The 17,548-nt window shown below is 49.7% G+C and overlaps 9 protein-coding genes across 9 annotated transcripts; 4 read left to right on the top strand and 5 right to left on the bottom strand.

Annotated features, from left to right (window-relative positions):
- Positions 1–237: 237 nt before the first annotated feature.
- Positions 238–1,240, bottom strand: pre9 (proteasome core particle subunit alpha 3; the record flags this gene model as incomplete). The annotated part of the gene is made up of 4 exons (XM_057102065.1): positions 238–377; positions 465–883; positions 970–1,154; positions 1,217–1,240. The coding sequence occupies 4 exons, from the start codon at positions 1,238–1,240 to the stop codon at positions 238–240; spliced, it is 768 nt and encodes a 255-aa protein (XP_056961695.1).
- Positions 1,241–1,320: 80 nt separating this feature from the next.
- On the top strand, positions 1,321–3,342 carry N7533_005414 (uncharacterized protein; the record flags this gene model as incomplete). Its single annotated transcript, XM_057102064.1, has 2 exons — positions 1,321–1,492; positions 1,670–3,342. The coding sequence occupies 2 exons, from the start codon at positions 1,321–1,323 to the stop codon at positions 3,340–3,342; spliced, it is 1,845 nt and encodes a 614-aa protein (XP_056961694.1).
- Positions 3,343–3,591: 249 nt separating this feature from the next.
- N7533_005413 (uncharacterized protein) lies at positions 3,592–4,347 on the bottom strand (the record flags this gene model as incomplete). The annotated part of the gene is made up of 1 exon (XM_057102063.1): positions 3,592–4,347. The coding sequence occupies one exon, from the start codon at positions 4,345–4,347 to the stop codon at positions 3,592–3,594; it is 756 nt and encodes a 251-aa protein (XP_056961693.1).
- Positions 4,348–5,187: 840 nt separating this feature from the next.
- Positions 5,188–7,679, top strand: N7533_005412 (uncharacterized protein; the record flags this gene model as incomplete). The annotated part of the gene is made up of 3 exons (XM_057102062.1): positions 5,188–5,841; positions 5,903–7,376; positions 7,465–7,679. The coding sequence occupies 3 exons, from the start codon at positions 5,188–5,190 to the stop codon at positions 7,677–7,679; spliced, it is 2,343 nt and encodes a 780-aa protein (XP_056961692.1).
- An 818-nt stretch (positions 7,680–8,497) lies between these two features.
- Positions 8,498–9,493, bottom strand: N7533_005411 (LUC7 domain-containing protein; the record flags this gene model as incomplete). The annotated part of the gene is made up of 3 exons (XM_057102061.1): positions 8,498–8,974; positions 9,042–9,373; positions 9,451–9,493. The coding sequence occupies 3 exons, from the start codon at positions 9,491–9,493 to the stop codon at positions 8,498–8,500; spliced, it is 852 nt and encodes a 283-aa protein (XP_056961691.1).
- A 381-nt stretch (positions 9,494–9,874) lies between these two features.
- Positions 9,875–11,727, top strand: gpi16 (GPI-anchored transamidase subunit GPI16; the record flags this gene model as incomplete). The annotated part of the gene is made up of 2 exons (XM_057102060.1): positions 9,875–10,242; positions 10,302–11,727. 2 exons carry the CDS (start codon positions 9,875–9,877, stop codon positions 11,725–11,727), a joined length of 1,794 nt encoding a protein of 597 aa, XP_056961690.1.
- A 300-nt stretch (positions 11,728–12,027) lies between these two features.
- N7533_005409 (uncharacterized protein) lies at positions 12,028–12,505 on the bottom strand (the record flags this gene model as incomplete). Its single annotated transcript, XM_057102059.1, has 2 exons — positions 12,028–12,267; positions 12,338–12,505. 2 exons carry the CDS (start codon positions 12,503–12,505, stop codon positions 12,028–12,030), a joined length of 408 nt encoding a protein of 135 aa, XP_056961689.1.
- A 724-nt stretch (positions 12,506–13,229) lies between these two features.
- N7533_005408 (putative MFS monocarboxylate transporter) lies at positions 13,230–14,661 on the bottom strand (the record flags this gene model as incomplete). The annotated part of the gene is made up of 3 exons (XM_057102058.1): positions 13,230–14,132; positions 14,186–14,423; positions 14,480–14,661. 3 exons carry the CDS (start codon positions 14,659–14,661, stop codon positions 13,230–13,232), a joined length of 1,323 nt encoding a protein of 440 aa, XP_056961688.1.
- A 2,240-nt stretch (positions 14,662–16,901) lies between these two features.
- N7533_005407 (glutaredoxin) lies at positions 16,902–17,389 on the top strand (the record flags this gene model as incomplete). The annotated part of the gene is made up of 2 exons (XM_057102057.1): positions 16,902–17,106; positions 17,232–17,389. The coding sequence occupies 2 exons, from the start codon at positions 16,902–16,904 to the stop codon at positions 17,387–17,389; spliced, it is 363 nt and encodes a 120-aa protein (XP_056961687.1).
- Between the last annotated feature and the right edge of the window lie 159 nt (positions 17,390–17,548).

Below are 17,548 nucleotides of genomic sequence, written 5' to 3'. Positions count from 1 at the left end.
GTGTACAAGTTTGCTCGATCCCGCTGCATCAAACATCACCAGATTGGAGACAACAAGGCACTTGTTGAGACTTAACCGGTGGGTGTCTGCCACGTCACCAACCAGCAACACCTGATGCAGTCATCAGCAAAAACCACCGGTTCGTACATGATTGATATTGGGAGCACGGCGATAGTAGTAGATTGTAGCTCTTGATTTCAAGTTGCAGGTATTCGAAACACAGACGAAGGTATTAATCTATTTTATGTCGCCTGCCTCAGGCTCATCATCGATCTTGGCCAGCCCTTGTTCCCGCAGCAGAGCATCGATCTCATCTGCGCTCCAAAGGTGATGGTAGATCTTGCCATCCTTGGTTTTACCCACCGTTGCGAATTCGACTGCGTAGCGCGAAAGGGCGGGTCAGCTTCTTGCAAGCGATGAAGATTGTCAAATAGGAAGGGGGGATGTCTTCGGAAGATACTTACTTTTCTCACTGCTGAGCTTTGTCGAATCCATCGTCTTGCTCAGCACCTTGACGGCCATGGCGCAAGCCTCCTGCAACGTGGAGTCTTCCTTGTAATCTTGCTTAAGCAGACTCTGTGCGCTGGCATTGTTTGCACCAACGCTTGTCGCCTTCCAGCCACCGTAATTGCCACTTGGGTTGCTCTGGTACAGCTGGAACTGACGAAGGTGATCCCATCCAGCGTAGATGAAGGAGACACCGAAAGGACGGAGACCACCGTGCTGAGTATATCCTTGCTTCAAGTCACACAGTCGGCGCACGAGCTGCTCGCAGGGAATGTCTTCGTTGTAGGTGATGAGGTAACGTTGGGCATTTTGACGGGCGTAATTGATAAGGATGTTGGCATCGGCGTTCATACCAGCAACTGCGCAAATCATGTTACTGCAGGGGGAAGTTAGCTAAACGATACAAAAGAAGCACAAGCCTCAAAGGCTGCGGTGATGACCAGGGAGTTCCGATCGACGCACTCGTTGATTGTGTAGAGCTTCTCGGCGGAGGTATCCTGCTCCAGGAGCTTGCTGGTCACCTTCCTCTCGGCAGCGAGAACAATGCCATCTTTGGCTAGAATGCCGAGGGCAGTGCCCGCATGGGAAATTGCCTCAAGTGCATATTCGACCTGGTACAAGCGACCCTCGGGGGAGAAGATAGTGGTCTATCGAACGTCGTCTTAAGTTAGCTGGAGCTCTAGCGACCGAATGGCGGGGGCCGACTAACCCGTGAATCATATCGGCGAGACATGACGTATACAATGCAGATGTAGAAAAGGACAAAAAGCGGTAGTCAAGTTGAACGAGGTCGTGAAGAAAGAGAGGGGATGGATGGAGGTGGTTAAGTTGACGGGTGACGGTGACGGTGAGCTTCAACAAGTGCAAGTCCAGGCACTCGCCCTGCGCGTCCTTTGGCTCTGTCATCCGCCAAGCTCGGACCACCTCACTACACCAAAGCTTCGCCGCGGCTTTGCGCTTCTACATTTGAGCATTGCGCCACGGGGTTCGCCTCTTCTTGATAGTCTTTTTTTTGGAACATTTTGTCTATCATTTGGAGATGCTGAAGTCTACATATAGCGCGCTTCCTCTGCCCCCTGGGTGGACGGAGCATCGGGCGCCTGCTGGTTGGTGCACATCTTTTGGTTAACATTGAAGATTCTGGCTAACCAGAAACTCATAGGTCATCTGTACTACTACAATTCGGCTACAAAGCAGTCGACATACACAAGGCCTCAAGTGTCATCGCCTGCCCCTCTACCTGCACTGGCTGTCCCCGAACCGTCTCAACCACTCCCCTACTATGCGCCAGAAACTTTACCACCATTTTCCTCTACGGCATATGGCCCAGCAGGGTACAGGCCTGACGGTTCACAGCAAAGTGAGCCCCATCATGGGCATGGTCGAGGTGGATTCCGAGGAGGAAAGGGTTATCAGGATCGCGGACGTCGTGAACCTCAGGATAGACCCAAGTCAAAACACCCTATACCAGATTGCGCGCCTTGGGTACTCGTGAAAACCAAACTGAAAAGACGCTTCGTATATAACCCCGAAACCAACGAAAGCCTTTGGAAGTTTCCACAGGAGGTATTGAAAGGCGTCGTCGAATATGATCGTCTGGAACGCGAGAAGAAAGAGAGAAAAGAGCGGGGCGAAGAACCCGAGGAGGAGCTTTCCAAAGATACTGTCTCAAAAGAGACGACACACCAACCAGAGAAGGCTAGTGAAGCTCCCGCTCAGGTTCATTTGGCCTCCGAACATTTAGGAGGGCCCGAAGATAGCGACGAGTATGAAGAGGTCGAAGTTACAGATAGCGAGTATGAGGGCGAGGGGCAGCCATCGAAACGAGCACGGACTGAGAGCGAGGTTCCCGACAACAAGCCGGTGGAATTCACCGAGGAGGACATGGCTTATCAACTTGAGACAATGGGAGAAGACTATGGTCTTGACCCAGAGGAATACGGCGAACATGGGGAAGAGGACTGGGAGGACGGTGCCCAAGGCCTTGAATTGACCGACGCTGATGCCGAAGCCCTCTTCCGCGATCTTCTCGATGACTACAACATCAATCCTTTCACGATTTGGGAGAATATCGTTGAGGAGGGACGGATCATCGAAGATTCTCGATATACCGCACCTGGAAACATGAAAAGTCGACGTGAGATATTCTCAAGATGGAGCAGTGACCGAATCAAAGATGTCAAAGAGCGCAAAGCAAAACAAGAAAAGCAAGATCCACGCATCCAATACTTGGCATTTCTACAGGAATACGCTACACCCAAACTCTATTGGCCTGAATTCAAACGCAAATATCGCAAAGACCCAGCGATGAAGGATTCGCAACTGCATGATAAGGACCGCGAGAAGTTTTATCGCGACTACATCTCTCGTCTCAAGCTTTCTGAGAGCACTCGAAAATCGGACCTTTCTGCTCTTCTCAAATCGGTGCCTGTCCACGCTCTGAATCGGTCGTCGAATCTCGAAGCTCTCCCAACAATGATTATAACGGATATTCGATACATTGCACTTCCTGCTAAAACCAGGAACCCGCTAGTTGAAGCATTTATCTCTACTTTACCGCCAGCACCAGAGGTACAGCTGACAGCTGAAGAACAGGAGGAACACGATCGAAAACAAAGGGAGCGGGAGAAGCGTGAAAGGGCCCTTGCAGAGAGAGAAAAACAAGTTGAGGATGATAAACGAAGGCAACGTGGGGATCTTCTTCGCGGCAAACATCTTCTACGGGAAGGTGAAGCACAAATAGCAGAGGCTATGCAAGTCCGCAAGGATGGATTGCGCAGTCATATGGAGGTCGATGATATGCCGGCCGAAGCTGAAGAAAAGCCAAGCCAATAATACCAGACACCGACCTTGCGAATATATTCAATGCGACACTCATCAGGTGTTTCTCCATGGATGGGTCATGAAATGGGTTGTTTGAAGCTCTCACATGCGGAGGTGACTACCTAGCTAGGTCAGGTCATAAAGTAACAGATATCTGGTTATTCTATCGCAATATATCATTTCAATTTCCAAGGGTATCATCGTAGATTAGAGGAGGCCTGATCTCCATTTTTGTAAATCGTCATTTTTCCCATGAGATAATCATTTGAATCTCCAGTCGTCCCAATCTTCATCATCCTCGTCGCTGTCACTCTCCTCCGCTTCTCTTTGTTCTTCGGTCGTCATTGGCTGGTCTCGTGCGCCATCCCGAGCACGTTTCTCTCGAAGTTCCTCTCGCATTTGTTTCAACTTCCGCACTCGTTCCTCGAGCTGATCCATTTCATCGAATTCCTCTTCCATGAACCGAGCCGCATCCTCACGCTCGCCCTCCAATTCTGCTTCTCTCGCGTTCTTTGTTGATGCCGCCTCTCGTTCCTGCTGTGCGGCCAGCTCCTCGTTGGTTACCGGGGCTGCGGAAATGGTGGCTTCTGCGGCAAGGGCAGCCGGTGCCTGTGGAAGTCGCGTCGGTGCCGCGACTTCGCGTTCAAACGCGGCCCACTCGTCCTCGTCGACTGTGTGAGAAGCTTGCGTAGCGTCGGCGGTTGCCGTCGGTTGCACAGTCGGTAGAATAGTATCTTGGTTGGATTCGTGTGGTAGCTCCGGTCCAGCGGTGTCCACCTCGTCTTCTTCCTCCAAGACCTCGTCAGAACTAGCATCCTCGGCACTCGGCGACTCAGCATTCTGTGCTTTGGCGACGGCTTCCACTGTCTCCAGGTCGGTCGACCGCAGCTTCTTCCGCATTACACCATCGCCATTGTCGACCTTGCGCTTTTTGCTGACTCGGTTTCCGGTGGTATTGGGTGATGAGCCCTTGCGCGAAGCTAATTCATTCCGGAGAAGCGACCGAACGTCGGCCATGATTCAAGAGAGATGATGGTATAAGATCGGCCGGGGAAATTTAGAGGACGAGCACAAAGTTCGGTGGACCGGGGAAGAAAGTTGAGTTGGAATTCAAACTATGTAGTTTCAGGTTGATTCAAAAGTGGATTTTGCCTCGGTGGAGACCTCAAGGTAAGGTATCGCCCGCCTCATCGCGAATTCCAAGATACTGATCATGTGATCCACTTACATAATAATCTCAGAACTCCCCTTGGCTGGTCACACAACTCCCTCTCATCAATCCTTCATCCATCTCCGCCTTCTCTCACTCGCCCATATCACCGGAGGAGCCATTAAGGATACCTCGACGAGCCATCGCTCATCCCATCTTTAAACCCACAAAGTGTTCGCGTCTGAAACATCACGCGACCCCGCTTTTCGCTCGGCGCAAGTGACGCGCAAGGGATCGCACATCTCTCAAAACACGACCCAGGCGCATTACTTGCCACTCTACACCTGTGCAAGAGTATCAGCACTCGGTTTGGAAGCGGCGACTCTGGTGATCAAGTAATACTCTGGACCAGGCACCTGGCAGCAGCGTCTTCTCTTCTGTATCGCTCTTTTTTCTTTTTCTTTTCCTAGCCCTTTGAGCCCGTAGAGACCGTTGTGGTCGCTGGTCAGGCGCATATCGTCGCTTTTGAGCAATCGCAGATTTTCTTCTTCATTGCGCTGTAGCACACTTCGGTGTTCATTTATCTCCCATGGCTGGTAAGCTCTTGTACACCTTCCCGGCAGACCTTGCCCTTCCAACCACCCAAGGGAAGGCAGGCAGTAGCCTCGGCTCACCAACACGCGCTGGACAACACTAAGCTAACCTCAATGCCAGACGAACCAAGACGCTCAGGCCGAGCCACAAAAGGCCAGCACAAGAACCTCGAACTCCCAGCTGATGCCCCCGCGAAGAAAGGCAAAGTGAAAGGCCCGAAAGACAAGAACAGCAAAGCCTCCGCCGAGCCGACCCCGGGACCTAGTGAGGATGGGGAAGAGGAAGAGATAATCCGATGCATCTGCGGCGAATACGAGGAAGAGGAGGATGTGGAACGCGATATGATCTGTTGTGATCAATGCTCTGCGTGGCAACACAACGACTGCATGGGCCTCACGTTCGCCAAGGGTCAGGAACCGGATCAATACTACTGTGAACAATGCCGACCGGAGAACCACAAATTCCTTCTGGATAAGATTGCCAGAGGAGAGAAACCATGGGAAGAAGTTGCAGACAGACGGAGGAAGGAGGCCGAAGAGAAGAAGTCCAAGCGCAAGAAGGGCAAGAAAGGCAGCCGGAAGAGCCAGGGCAGGACAGAGACTAGCACACCAGCTCGCGCTGGTACCTCTGCAACACCTGGTCCTGGCATGTCCCCTGCCCCAGCTGCTTCGGTATCGGTCGAACCAGAAAAGAACGCCCAGGGTGCAGACTCACGAAGGTCCAGCACAAACAAGCGCAAGCTTGAGGATGACACGGAAGCACATATGGTAAATACTTGGCATGCTCTTCACTGCATTGGGCACGGCACTAATCTCTACTGTGACATAGGAGCCTCAAGTCAAACAACAACGAATTTCTCCAGAACCCGCCCAACAAACACCCGCGAGAGAAACACCAAAGCCCAAGACTGAGCCCACTCCGGACACGCCTACTACAATGGGCAATGTGGAAGATCTGGTGATCCCCGCGCGCAAAAGCGCGGCCGGTGCACTCATCAAGCTATTTGTAGAACAGCTTGCGACGTCTCAGCCGAAAGGCGTTTCCGCTGGAGAATCAGCAGAGAATGCTGCACGCCAACTTGGTCTCGCCATCGAGGATGCCTTGTATCGAAATTTATGTGGACAGACGGGCGAGCCTAACGAGGCATATAAAGCGCAGTTACGAACGATCGTATTCAACGTAAAGAAGAATCCTTCACTACGAGAACGGTTGCTCGTAGGTACTCTCTCCTCAGATTCCCTGTCTAGGATGAAGCCAGAGGAGATGGCGAGCGAAGAACTGCAACAAAAAGATGCAGAAATCAAACGTGAATCAGAACGACAACATATCATTGTACAGGAGCAAGGTCCTCGTATTCGACGAACACACAAGGGTGAGGAACTGATCGAAGACGAAACTCACGCTGCAACGGAGTCGGTATTCTCTGCACCACCTCGTCGTGCTACTGAAACGGAGGCTAGTCCTGGTGACCAAAGCCCCTCTTCGAAACAGCAGCAGGGCACCAAGACCGAGAGACACGCACGAGGACCATCGCCAACAGGCGAACACCACGACCATGTCTTCCCCGAAGTTGAAACCAACATTCGCGAACCCGTGCCTCATGACAGAATTCAAGCCGATGCTGAGATTGACGATCTACTACGTGATGACGAGCCCGAATCCCCTCCCTACTCGCCAAAGGATTTCAGCGACGACGGCATTGTTTGGCGTGGCAAGGTTGCCATGGCGTCTCTCGCCGAGTTCATGTCCTCTGCCAAGCATGTTGGAGGAGCAGACCTCAGTGGTCGTATTCCATGGAGTCAGCTTGCGCCGTCAACATTGCTGGTTGACGGTCGAATTGATATCAAGCTTGCCAGCAACTATCTCTGTGGTCTGCGATTCAGCTCCTCCACCGACGTGTCTGTAATTGCGGTCGGTAGCCCTGATATGCCTAGCGAGAAAGCCGGTTTCGACAAGCTTTTCGAATACTTCCAGGGCCGTAAGCGCTACGGTGTTATTGGACAGCACCCGCTTTCTGCCGTCAAGGATACTTACATTGTTCCTATCGAGGCCGGTGCCACAACTAAGCCTGAATTTATAGAGCTGTTGGAAAACAACTCTCTTGAAGGTCCGATCCATGAGCGCATGTTGCTAGTTGTCTTTGTGGTCAAGACGGGCGATTCCAACCCACCCTCTGTTCAGCCACCCTCTCACCAACCCAGCCTCGAGCCAGGAATCACCGCCAGCCCTCTAACTGCCGCTGTCGCCACGCCTCAGCCGAGCTTTGGCTTCCCCCCCAACTGGTCAAACACCACCCAATATCGTCCCTGGCCTTGCAAATACCGCAGCCTACGGCCAGAAAAGTGCAGCACAGCCAACTCAGCTTTCCGCTGCTACACCTGCCGCTACAGGCATCGCGGCCGCAATCCAAGTTCTGGGACCTCAAGTGAATGAGCCTGCCATCCAGCAACTTCTCAAAACTGCACCCAACGTGGAAGTGGCGCAGTTGAACGTCGTTCGCGACATTCTGGTCCGCCAGCCAGCTGCAGCCGTTAATTATGATACTCTCATGAATGCGCTCTTCGAGATTCAGCAGAACGGCAACGTCCCGCAGGCGAATGCCTGATTCATGATATCTTTACGACCATTTGTTATCTTACCATGTACTGTACAGTCTCAATTAGTTAGTTTCTTAAGTTAGTGTTGACTTCGTAGGACCTGAGGCTGATTAGCTTCCGACTCCCACGATGTGGTTTATTCATGGAACAGTGGGGATACTAGTTATACCCACAGTTAACGGGCCCTGCGCATCGGCCCGCCTGCAAAAACGGATTTCAATATTTGTTTAGTATCTCATTAGGTGGTTTTCCTTGTGTCTATTTTGTCTTATGACGGATTGCATGGTATCAATCGAAACAATTTGACCTAGCTCAAGTCTCTCAGTAGTTTCCAGCTCTCCCATAGCCGCAATCGACCCAGGGCAGCATCATGCCAAATTTACTACTAGTACTGTTTCGAAGTAAAGGACACTCTCGGTGAAGCTACTATTCTATCTACTACTACTAGTAGTAGTTCAGGTTCTGCAGTTGGCCATCTCAACCTTCGAACCTTTCGACAATACCTAGGTACGGACTGCCCTGGGCTAAGCCTGCAACCGCACCCTAGTACTACTACTAGATCTAGATCTATGAAGGATCTTCTTGAGAATTCTTCTCCATACCGTCACTTTCGATCCCTTTAGCAACCTTGGAAGGCATAGTAGACAATGTAGATTTGATATGACATTTAGAATATTTCATGAGAAGACAAGGATATATTGAGCGCGCATGGTCAGCAGCTTTCCATTGTACCTGGGCATCTTGCCCGACCTGAACATACAAAACGCCTGCGCTATGCGAAAGACCCGAACCAGAGACTAGAAACCCAGAAGAAAACGAAGCACATTTACCATCTTCCGCCTCGTCGTCTGTATCCGCCGCCACCACCGCCGCCACCTCCATATCGTGGGCCACGTCCACCACCAGACCGGCCGCCTGCACTGTAAGGATCCTCTTCCTCGTGGTGGCGGACGGGCGGAGCCCGGCCCTTGAGCTCGATGCTGAGCTTTTTGAAACCCTTGCGCATATCCGAATATCCCATGTGCATCTTTCCGAAGAAGTGATCTGCCAACCTTCGGTCGTTATCGAGTCGACTTAGGTATGCGCCGCACACGTCGCAGACCTGGAGCTTCTGATGGCCTGACGGGCCTGAAGTATCCTGAAGATTCTTGAGGTCGCGCTCATATCCCTCCTTCTGGTGCTTCGCTGTGCGGATCTTATGCATCTCGTTCAGAGACATGGCGACTGAGCCTGTCTCGCCCAGCACGGAGATCTCGAGTAGGCCGGTGTTGATGGTGTTGTTTAGGTCTGCGATTTGCTTGAGCTGAAAGTAGGTGTTAGCAATGGAATTATACGGTCTGATAGGAATCGGGAAAGTATGGCAGACATACAAGGTCGTTGGTTTGTCTGATCTCATCTGGGGTTTTTTCCAGTCGGCGCTGGGCCGTGTCGATCCTCCGGTCACAGTCGTCAATGTACTTCTGCATATCGCGCATATAGTCGAACTCAAATCCCCATTTGGCCTTTTCCGCCGACGAAGCTGTCTCGTACTCCGTCTTGAGGCCCTCGCTGTGCACCTTGGGGCATTGTCCAAGATCCTGCTTGGTATTGGTGAAGAGGTCGTGCGGGCAAGTACCGACAAGGTAAGAACGGCAGACTTTGGGGTCGGTAATTGAAAGCTGCGAATTGCGGCCCTGGGCTCCGGTACCGATGAGCTGGTCAGCTGGATAGAAAGGTGCTTATTAGCTCAAACCCGGGGGATTAAAGAGAATCGGTAGGGTGTAATATGCTGAAACGTACCTCCCATGAGCTGCTCCAGCAGCTTTCTCTGTTCTGCGGCCATGATCAATTCCTAGACGTCAAACGAAGGAAGAACAAAAGCGAACACTAAGGCAGGTTTTGAATTGAACGATCACTCAATGGCGGTTTTGGGGGAGGTTTTTTGATGCGATGCGGCGCTAAGGACAGCACCTCACAAGGGGAAGGCGGTCAGTCACGAACAATCAACAGCCCCAGGAGGGTCTCATCTTGACCATCGACGCATCTCTACTTCGATTGTGGAATGTCCAGGGTCCTCGGATATTTCCAGGACTTCTTGTGGTGACCTGGCGACTCCTTCTGATCTCTCCATTTTAGTTTCATCGAATTCACTGTACATTGAAACCTTCCCCGCCAAATATCGCATGGACAAGGAGCGGCGACGACCGAGCTCCGGCATGAAGTGATGACGACCTTTGGCTTCCTTTCTCTTTTGCTGGCACTGGCTGTCACGCTATGGAGCCCAAATGCTTTTGCGTCATCAGACTACCATGAGCAACTCTTCCTTCAACCACTTCCTCAATCCTCTCTCCTAGCTTCGTTCAATTTCCGAAGTAACACCTCACAACAAGCTTTCGACAATCAACACTTCCGATACTTCCCCCGAGCATTGGGCCAGATTCTTCAACATGCGCATACAAAAGAACTTCACTTGCGATTTACCACCGGGCGATGGGATGCTGAAAGTTGGGGTCCACGACCGTGGGGTGGCAGTAAAGAAGGTGGCACCGGTGTGGAGCTCTGGGCCTGGATTGATGCGCCAGATGACGATGAGTATGTGGTTATGAAGACAAATGTTGAATTTCTGCTTATATCGGTTCTAATATTTGCAGGGCTTTCGGTAAATGGATCGCTTTGACACAATCCCTGTCGGGTCTATTCTGCGCTTCCTTGAATTTCGTCGACTCAACACGAACAACTCGTCCTGTCGTCTCTTTCGAACCGACTGGTGATCACCAAGACGTTGATGAGCTTCACCTACTACACGGAACCCTACCCGGTGAGGTGGTGTGCACAGAGAACTTGACCCCTTTCTTGAAGCTTCTCCCGTGTAAGGGTAAAGCGGGTATCTCCACGCTTTTTGATGGCCATAAGCTGTTTGATGCTGCGTGGCAGAGCATGTCTGTGGATATGCGACCGATCTGCACTTCCGATGGTGACTGTATTGTTCAAATTGAACAGACAATTGATATGGTCCTAGATGTTGAACGCTCCAAGCGACCTCGATCAAACCCCATTCCTAGGCCTCTTGCGAATGAGCTTCTAGCTTGTGACACTTCGAAACCTTACAACTCAGAAGACACTTGCTTCCCCTTGGAGAAGGGGGCAGATGCTGCTTGGAGTATCTCGGAAGTTTTCGGCCGTACATTGACCGGTGTATGTCCTTTAACGGGCTCCGATGGCAGCCAGGAGCACTCAGTTTGTCTCCGAGTTCCCCACGAGAAGCAAGTTTTCATTACCGAGGGCTCGACTGAGATCAAGAAAGAGGACGGCTTCACGCGCTGCTTTGATCTGGCACCCGCTCAGCCCTTTGACCTGTCAATTCCAGAGCAGACTATTGATATTCCAGTTCCCGGAGAGGAGCCCATCTTATATGCTGAGCGAACCATTGTTGGTCACGGTCAGGAGCGTGGTGGTATGCGTATCATATTTGGAAATCCGTCCAATACTACGGCAGTGGACTTTATCCTGTTTGAGTCTCTGCCATGGTTCCTGCGACCTTATATCCACACTTTGCAGGCGACTATTACTGGCCGCGACGGAATTCCCACTGATATCGCGGCCTCCGACCTTGTCACTTCGACATTCTACCGACCAGCCATTGATCGTGAACGCGGAACACAGCTAGAAATAGCACTGTCTGTCCCAGCTGCATCGACTGTGACCCTGACATATGACTTTGAAAAGGCCATCCTGCGGTATACAGAGTACCCGCCGGATGCCAATCGCGGTTTCAATGTTGCCCCTGCCGTCATTCGGATTTTGAACGGGGAAAATAGTGCGCCGGTCTATATTCGGTCTACTAGTCTTCTGCTGCCTCTACCAACTCCCGACTTCAGTATGCCCTACAATGTGATCATCCTCACCAGTACTGTGATTGCTCTTGCATTTGGCACCGTGTTCAACATTCTCGTGCGACGTGTGGTTTCGGTAGACGAAGCTGCTGCATTGGGTGCTCAAAGTCTCAAGGGCCGCCTTTTGGGGAAGTTGGTGGCCATCCGAGACCGGTTCCGCTCCAAGACGACCAAGGTGGAATAGCTTTCCCCAGAACCACTGATTTTTTCCCCGCATTTTGTTAAAATATACCTTTCAAACATGAAGTCGTTCATAGCAAGAATATCATAATTGCAGCTAATGTACACATTTAACCATTGAAATATACTATCAGTACTAGTAGATGTACTCTAAGACCTCGCTCCAGGGCTTGTCAAGTTCAAGTTCTCAAGTTCAAATGCAGGGAGGACACTGGCAACTTCAACCTTGATGAACCTCGGAAATAGGAGGGAATCCCAGGGCTGTGAATTCTAATCACTGGAGGATGACCTCGGGACTCGGACCTCATTTCAAGTTCTCGAACATGCTCTTCATGGTTCCCCAACCAGGCAAGGTATCCGCACCACCGGGCTTAGTCCCCATGAAGGAATGATCTTCTACGGCACAAGTAGGCTCCCCGCTGTCGGTCGTGGACTTGACATCGTCTCCCGCGAGATCTGCGCGCGCAAAATACTTGGCCTCAGCCCGGGATTTTTGATCGCTAAGACCGAGAAAACTGCCCATGGTTTCATGGGGGTTGCTGGGCTGGATGGTAGAAGACATGGTTAACATACTCATTCGAGCCATTCGACTAGGAGATATAAAGGGAACGAACATCTACATGTCCTTTGCCTTCATTGAGAACATCATCCTTGCCGCCTTTACGGAAGCCTCGGTCGCCCCCACCGGCACCACCGCCGACATTATTCGCCGGGGTTGGTGTTGCCCCTGTGCCTCCAGCCACGGTGGTGGGTGGACGACTGCGGGTGGGTGATCCAGGCATACTCTGACTAGACTTTAGTAAGGAAAGCAAAGAATTAGCTTCGACATACAGTTTTTGAATGAGCTATCTCCGCTGAATAGGCATAGAAGTATAGTGATAAATGGATCCATCAACTCACATTTTAGATGAAAGACTGTCTATGTCGTTCCGAGTCTTTGGCAGGTGGCTTTTTAACAAACCGAGTAATACATTCGATTAATGACAAGATGATAGATACCATCTTCAAAATTGGCCACCTTGCCCCGGGGTTATATACTAGAAAAGGCTGGCTGACCTCATGGGCAGGAATGAAAGAAGGATGAAGTCATTATGAGCTTGGGCTTGGCCTGGGGAATGTCGTTGGCCCGAGGCGACTGAGTCAGCCCCGGGTACATTCAGCAGGGACCCACGGCCTACAAATGATATGTCCTTTAAAAAACAAGTAATGTATTAGGAAATTTTGGCATTTACTAGTAGAACTGTGCACCTGTGCATCTGGGTTAGTCTAACTTGGAAGTTCCATTATTTTCGTTAGGGGATGGGGGTTATGGATCTGGGGCTCCAAATCTATCCATCAAGACGGAATTGAGAATAACTAACCCCAGAATGAGAGGGAATCCGTCGAAAAAAATATGATTTAAACTGAATTAACCATTTTTCTAGTAATTATCTACTGTTTCGTGCCTTGTGCTAGCAGCACGACTCTAGATACCGAATGGCACTTTTGCTCCCAGTCTCCAACCCCTCACCGAGGATTATTTCGATCATAGCGTATCACCTGCAGGGCAGGCCATACCTGCAATATTACAGCACCGGCCATAACGCACCCGGCGAAAATTTGGGCCCTCAGAAATGAAGCATCTTCAAGATTCACCAATGCTCCGGCGATTGGGGTTCCTGCTAAAGCACCAAAGGATGATATACCCCACATCATACCCAATCGTGTGCCCATCCAGTTCGGACTTGAGCAAAAGACTGGGTGAGCAACTATAGCTGTCGGTCCTGTGACAATGACACCACTCAAAATACCCCAGTAGCAAGCCCAGACGATGAAACCAGCAACATTGCTAACAGCGATCCAAGTGAACATAGCAATTGCAGATGCCACCACAACGAGTAGTAGGATTACTATAGGCTTGATGTAGGCAACGAGCAAGTAAGGCATAACACGTCCAAAACAGGACGAGCCGTTGACGATGGCTACCATATAGAATGATAGACTGGTCGTTGTACCTACAACGACCCGACCATATGAAGCTACATAGAAGATGGGGACGTAGTAGGCGAGCATGACCAAGGTCAGAGAGACGGAGAAGAGCATATAGGAAGGCTCACGGAAAGCCTTCCAGTCAATGAGACTTCGGGCACGGGCCTTTTGACCTGGTCGGCGACAGAGAATGAAACATGCGATGATGGCCATTAGCAAGCTGATGAACGCAATAGAACGAACGGCCCACGGAAATCCAACCTTGGGTTGAAGTTGCCGAAACATAACAGGAAAGATGACGGCCCCAACGCTGGATCCAATCGATGCTATTCCAATTGCAAGAGGTCGTTTTGTAGTGAAGCTTGTCGACACTACCGTCAGCGCCGGAATATAAGCAATGCCACCACCTGTCCCGACACAGAATCCATGCGCAAGAAGTACCTAAGATAAGGTTAGATGCCAATTCATTGAATGATGGACGAGGAGGAACAAACTTGGTAGTACTCTGTCGCGAGACTAGCCATCATTAACCCAAATACCGTCAAGAAGCTCCCAATAATGGTCAATGAACGGATATATCCCGCATCAACCAGCGGACCAGAAACAATACCAATCATTGGGATCAGCGTTGCTTGGATACTTCCTATCCATGAGATCGCCGAGGGTGTTTGGTCACTCAGAAGCTCCGTTTGGTAGTATTCTTGAAATGCACCAAAGGTAGTCAATATGCCCCTTTTGCCATATATTAGCTCTTTAACTTTCCGTGATGCCCAGAGGGAAAATCTCACCAAGAATTGACAAAAACGCAGAATAAAGCAAGAACATTCAACCAAGCCTGTAGACCCCCGTTGATTTGTGGTTTGCAAAAGTCACCATCGTCCGACTGTGGAGCTTGATTGTCCGCGACATTTTCAGGCGATGGAATGCCATGATCTTGCTCAGTGTTGGGAAGAGTCGCCTTCTCAGTCATTTCCACGCAGCGGTAAGATCCCATTTCTCGCGAGCCCAACGGCCCCAGAGCTGACTAGTTATAGGACCCATGTTACCCTCGAGCCGACCCCACGGGGTTTCCATTAGTCACGGGAATGAGGTGCTGGTCTTCGGTTGAGCCGGCAGTTTGTAGCCGAACTCTACCGATTGGCACAAGCTTGGGAGCTTGAATCATTCCCCGTAAATTAGGGTCTCTAGAGCGGTCGCCTCCGATCGGCTTCTTCTATCCCCCGCGTTTGGGGATATCGGTCATCGCTTGTGTTCCGTGTCGACTCGGGGGATTGATGCAGTTTCTTGAGATGCGATATCGGGGTATTTTGTATTTGCTCGCCTGTGATTGGCGGAAATTTTCCGCCATCTTTTCTTTTGCATCCTTTATTCTTCAATTGTAAATTCAGGCTACACTTGACGTTATTTTATTCAATTAGCTACTCCATGGGAAGTATAACGTCACTAGAAATATTAGATAATCCGAAAAAGGGAAATGTAACCAACTCGATCAAACCCTCGGACGCAACCATACGCTGTCAATTGATGGACAAATCAACAATGTCAGCGGAAGGCGCAATGATCAATGCAAAAATCACTCTACAGCGGATGCCGAGTTCCGTCCTCGTGCAGTCAACACTCGGCAAAAGCCTTGGCACATGAGCAAAATAAAAATGTACTGGATGCTTGGACCATGATAGACCATGATTCCTTTCCATTTCCCCTTAAGTCATAAGTTCTAGAACAGGGGACACCCCTGACAGTACAGGATGCGGTGTTTCTTGTCAGAGATGAGAATCACGCCATGTACTCCGTACCGGTCGATTTTTGGGATATTGCGTATCTAGAGTAATTGGTAAGAAGTACTATTCGATCACACCATAACGAAGCATTCTAAGGGAATCAATGTAGAATTATTGGCCTCCGTATCTAGGTATACTGATATTCTTGGTGGGAGCTGACCACTTCCAAGCCCTGGAGGGTCTATTTCATAATTTCACCCACAACAATAAGAAGGGTCTATGACTTATATACTGTTAGATACGAGAGTTATTTTTAGTATCGAATTTGGATTTGATCGTTCTGAAGTCACCAAACCATTGGCAATAGAGAAATGAGCATGAACGTATCAGTAGTTATACTAGTATGTAATGAAGTAATTCAAGCATACTATGTATATAGACTGCATACCAAGACGTTCCAAGGTTCTAGAAAGCGTACTAACTCGCCAATACCTTTTGAATGGTCCAAATATGGAGAATAGTTCCCCAATTTCTATGATGGTAGTTACTCAAAACTCTAAACAGAATAGAGCCCAGAGAGCGCATGGCGGAAAGCAAAGACAAGGGGATATAGAGAGGAACTATTTAAGCATTTTGAAGAAATGAATTTGAAATGCCCACTGCACCTCGGGGCCTGTGTTGACGTTTCCCTGACGATGATTCGGGACGCCGCATTTGTCTTAATATCGGAACCGTAGGGATCAAACACAGGAACCTGGACAGAACCTTTCTTTTTAATTCTGTTGAAATTTATTATTATTTTCTTGTCAAGTAGGACGGCTAGGTGTACCGATAATAACGGAACTACCGTGATATCATCTACTAGTAAAGCAAAACTCACTTCCTCTCATAGCGGCCAAAGTGGTATGCTAGTTATACAAGAAATGTAAGATAACAATTGGCCCTGGAGAAGTACAGCCGAAAAGTCAAAACCAGTGTACCTAACTATTTGTTGTAGTGAAGTTTCATTGGGGATTTATTAATTGTAGTCAGGATCTGAGATCCGACGTAAATTAGTTCCAAAAATTATGGCTGTAACATCAGGCGCCCTTGTCTTTTTTTCTCTTGTTCATTCAAGTTGAACTTCAATGACTTTCTAAAATGCAGCAATATTACCCAGATGAAAAGGGGTTTGCTGGTTGTGGGGGTAGTAGACCCTTCAATCGCTCCGTATTCTGCATAGCCCTGTGGCTGAGGCTGGAATCCCGCCGGTTTCTACCCTCTGATTGGCCCGTGCATAAGATCCGAGGTCTTTGTAAATGTCTCCCTTCAGGGCTGTCCATTTTCGGTAAAACCGGCCGCCCGCCGATTCGAGTAAAATTGACTTTGCATGACGGGAGCCAAGCCGATCGACAGATGAGAAGTCTATATATGATGTCCATGCCCCAAACAGACTCGGACTACTCTTATCAATCTCTTTCAAGTCTTTTATCCATCATCGACCATAACCATGTCCGTCTTTAAACGTCTTTCAGGCTTTTTCTCCGGCCCCACCCCTGAAGAGCTAGCTGCGGCCAAAACAAAGGTCCAGGCGCTGATCAATGAGAATGGCGTCGTTGTTTTCTCGAAGAGCTACTGCCCCTACTGCGCCTCTACCAAGCGCACATTAAATAAGCTCGGAGCTAAATATGTCCTACTTGAATTGAATGAAATCGGTAAGTCCTTGAGCGGAAACAAGTCGTACTAGTAATGCAAACTCGGGATGTGATGGCATAGTAGTACCTAGGTACAATGTCATTTCGAATTATTTATTTTAGATACTAAACATTTGGGTATTTAGATGACGGCCGTGCTCTTCAAAGCGCACTTCAAGAAATCACGTACCAGACCACCGTGCCTAACATCTTCATCGGGCGGAAGCATATTGGCGGCAACTCCGAGCTCCAGGACATCAAAGACCAGCTTCCTGAACTTCTCAGGCATGCGGGTGCCCATTAAAGCAATTATGATCCGAGTGAAGGAATTTAGTTTTGATGTGATGCCAAAGCAAGACTCGGACTTGTAGAAAGCTGAGGCTCTGTGGTACTCCCATGGCGCTGTTTTAAGTTATACCCCAATTCATTAAAAATCGATCTACATCTTCAGTACGGAGTACTC

This window comes from Penicillium manginii (genome assembly GCF_028828005.1).
Source record: "Penicillium manginii strain IBT 31320 chromosome Unknown utg000004l:1.0-7231830.0:1.0-7236170.0, whole genome shotgun sequence".
NCBI lineage: Eukaryota > Fungi > Ascomycota > Eurotiomycetes > Eurotiales > Aspergillaceae > Penicillium > Penicillium manginii.
This window is presented reverse-complemented; position numbering and strand designations above follow the sequence as displayed.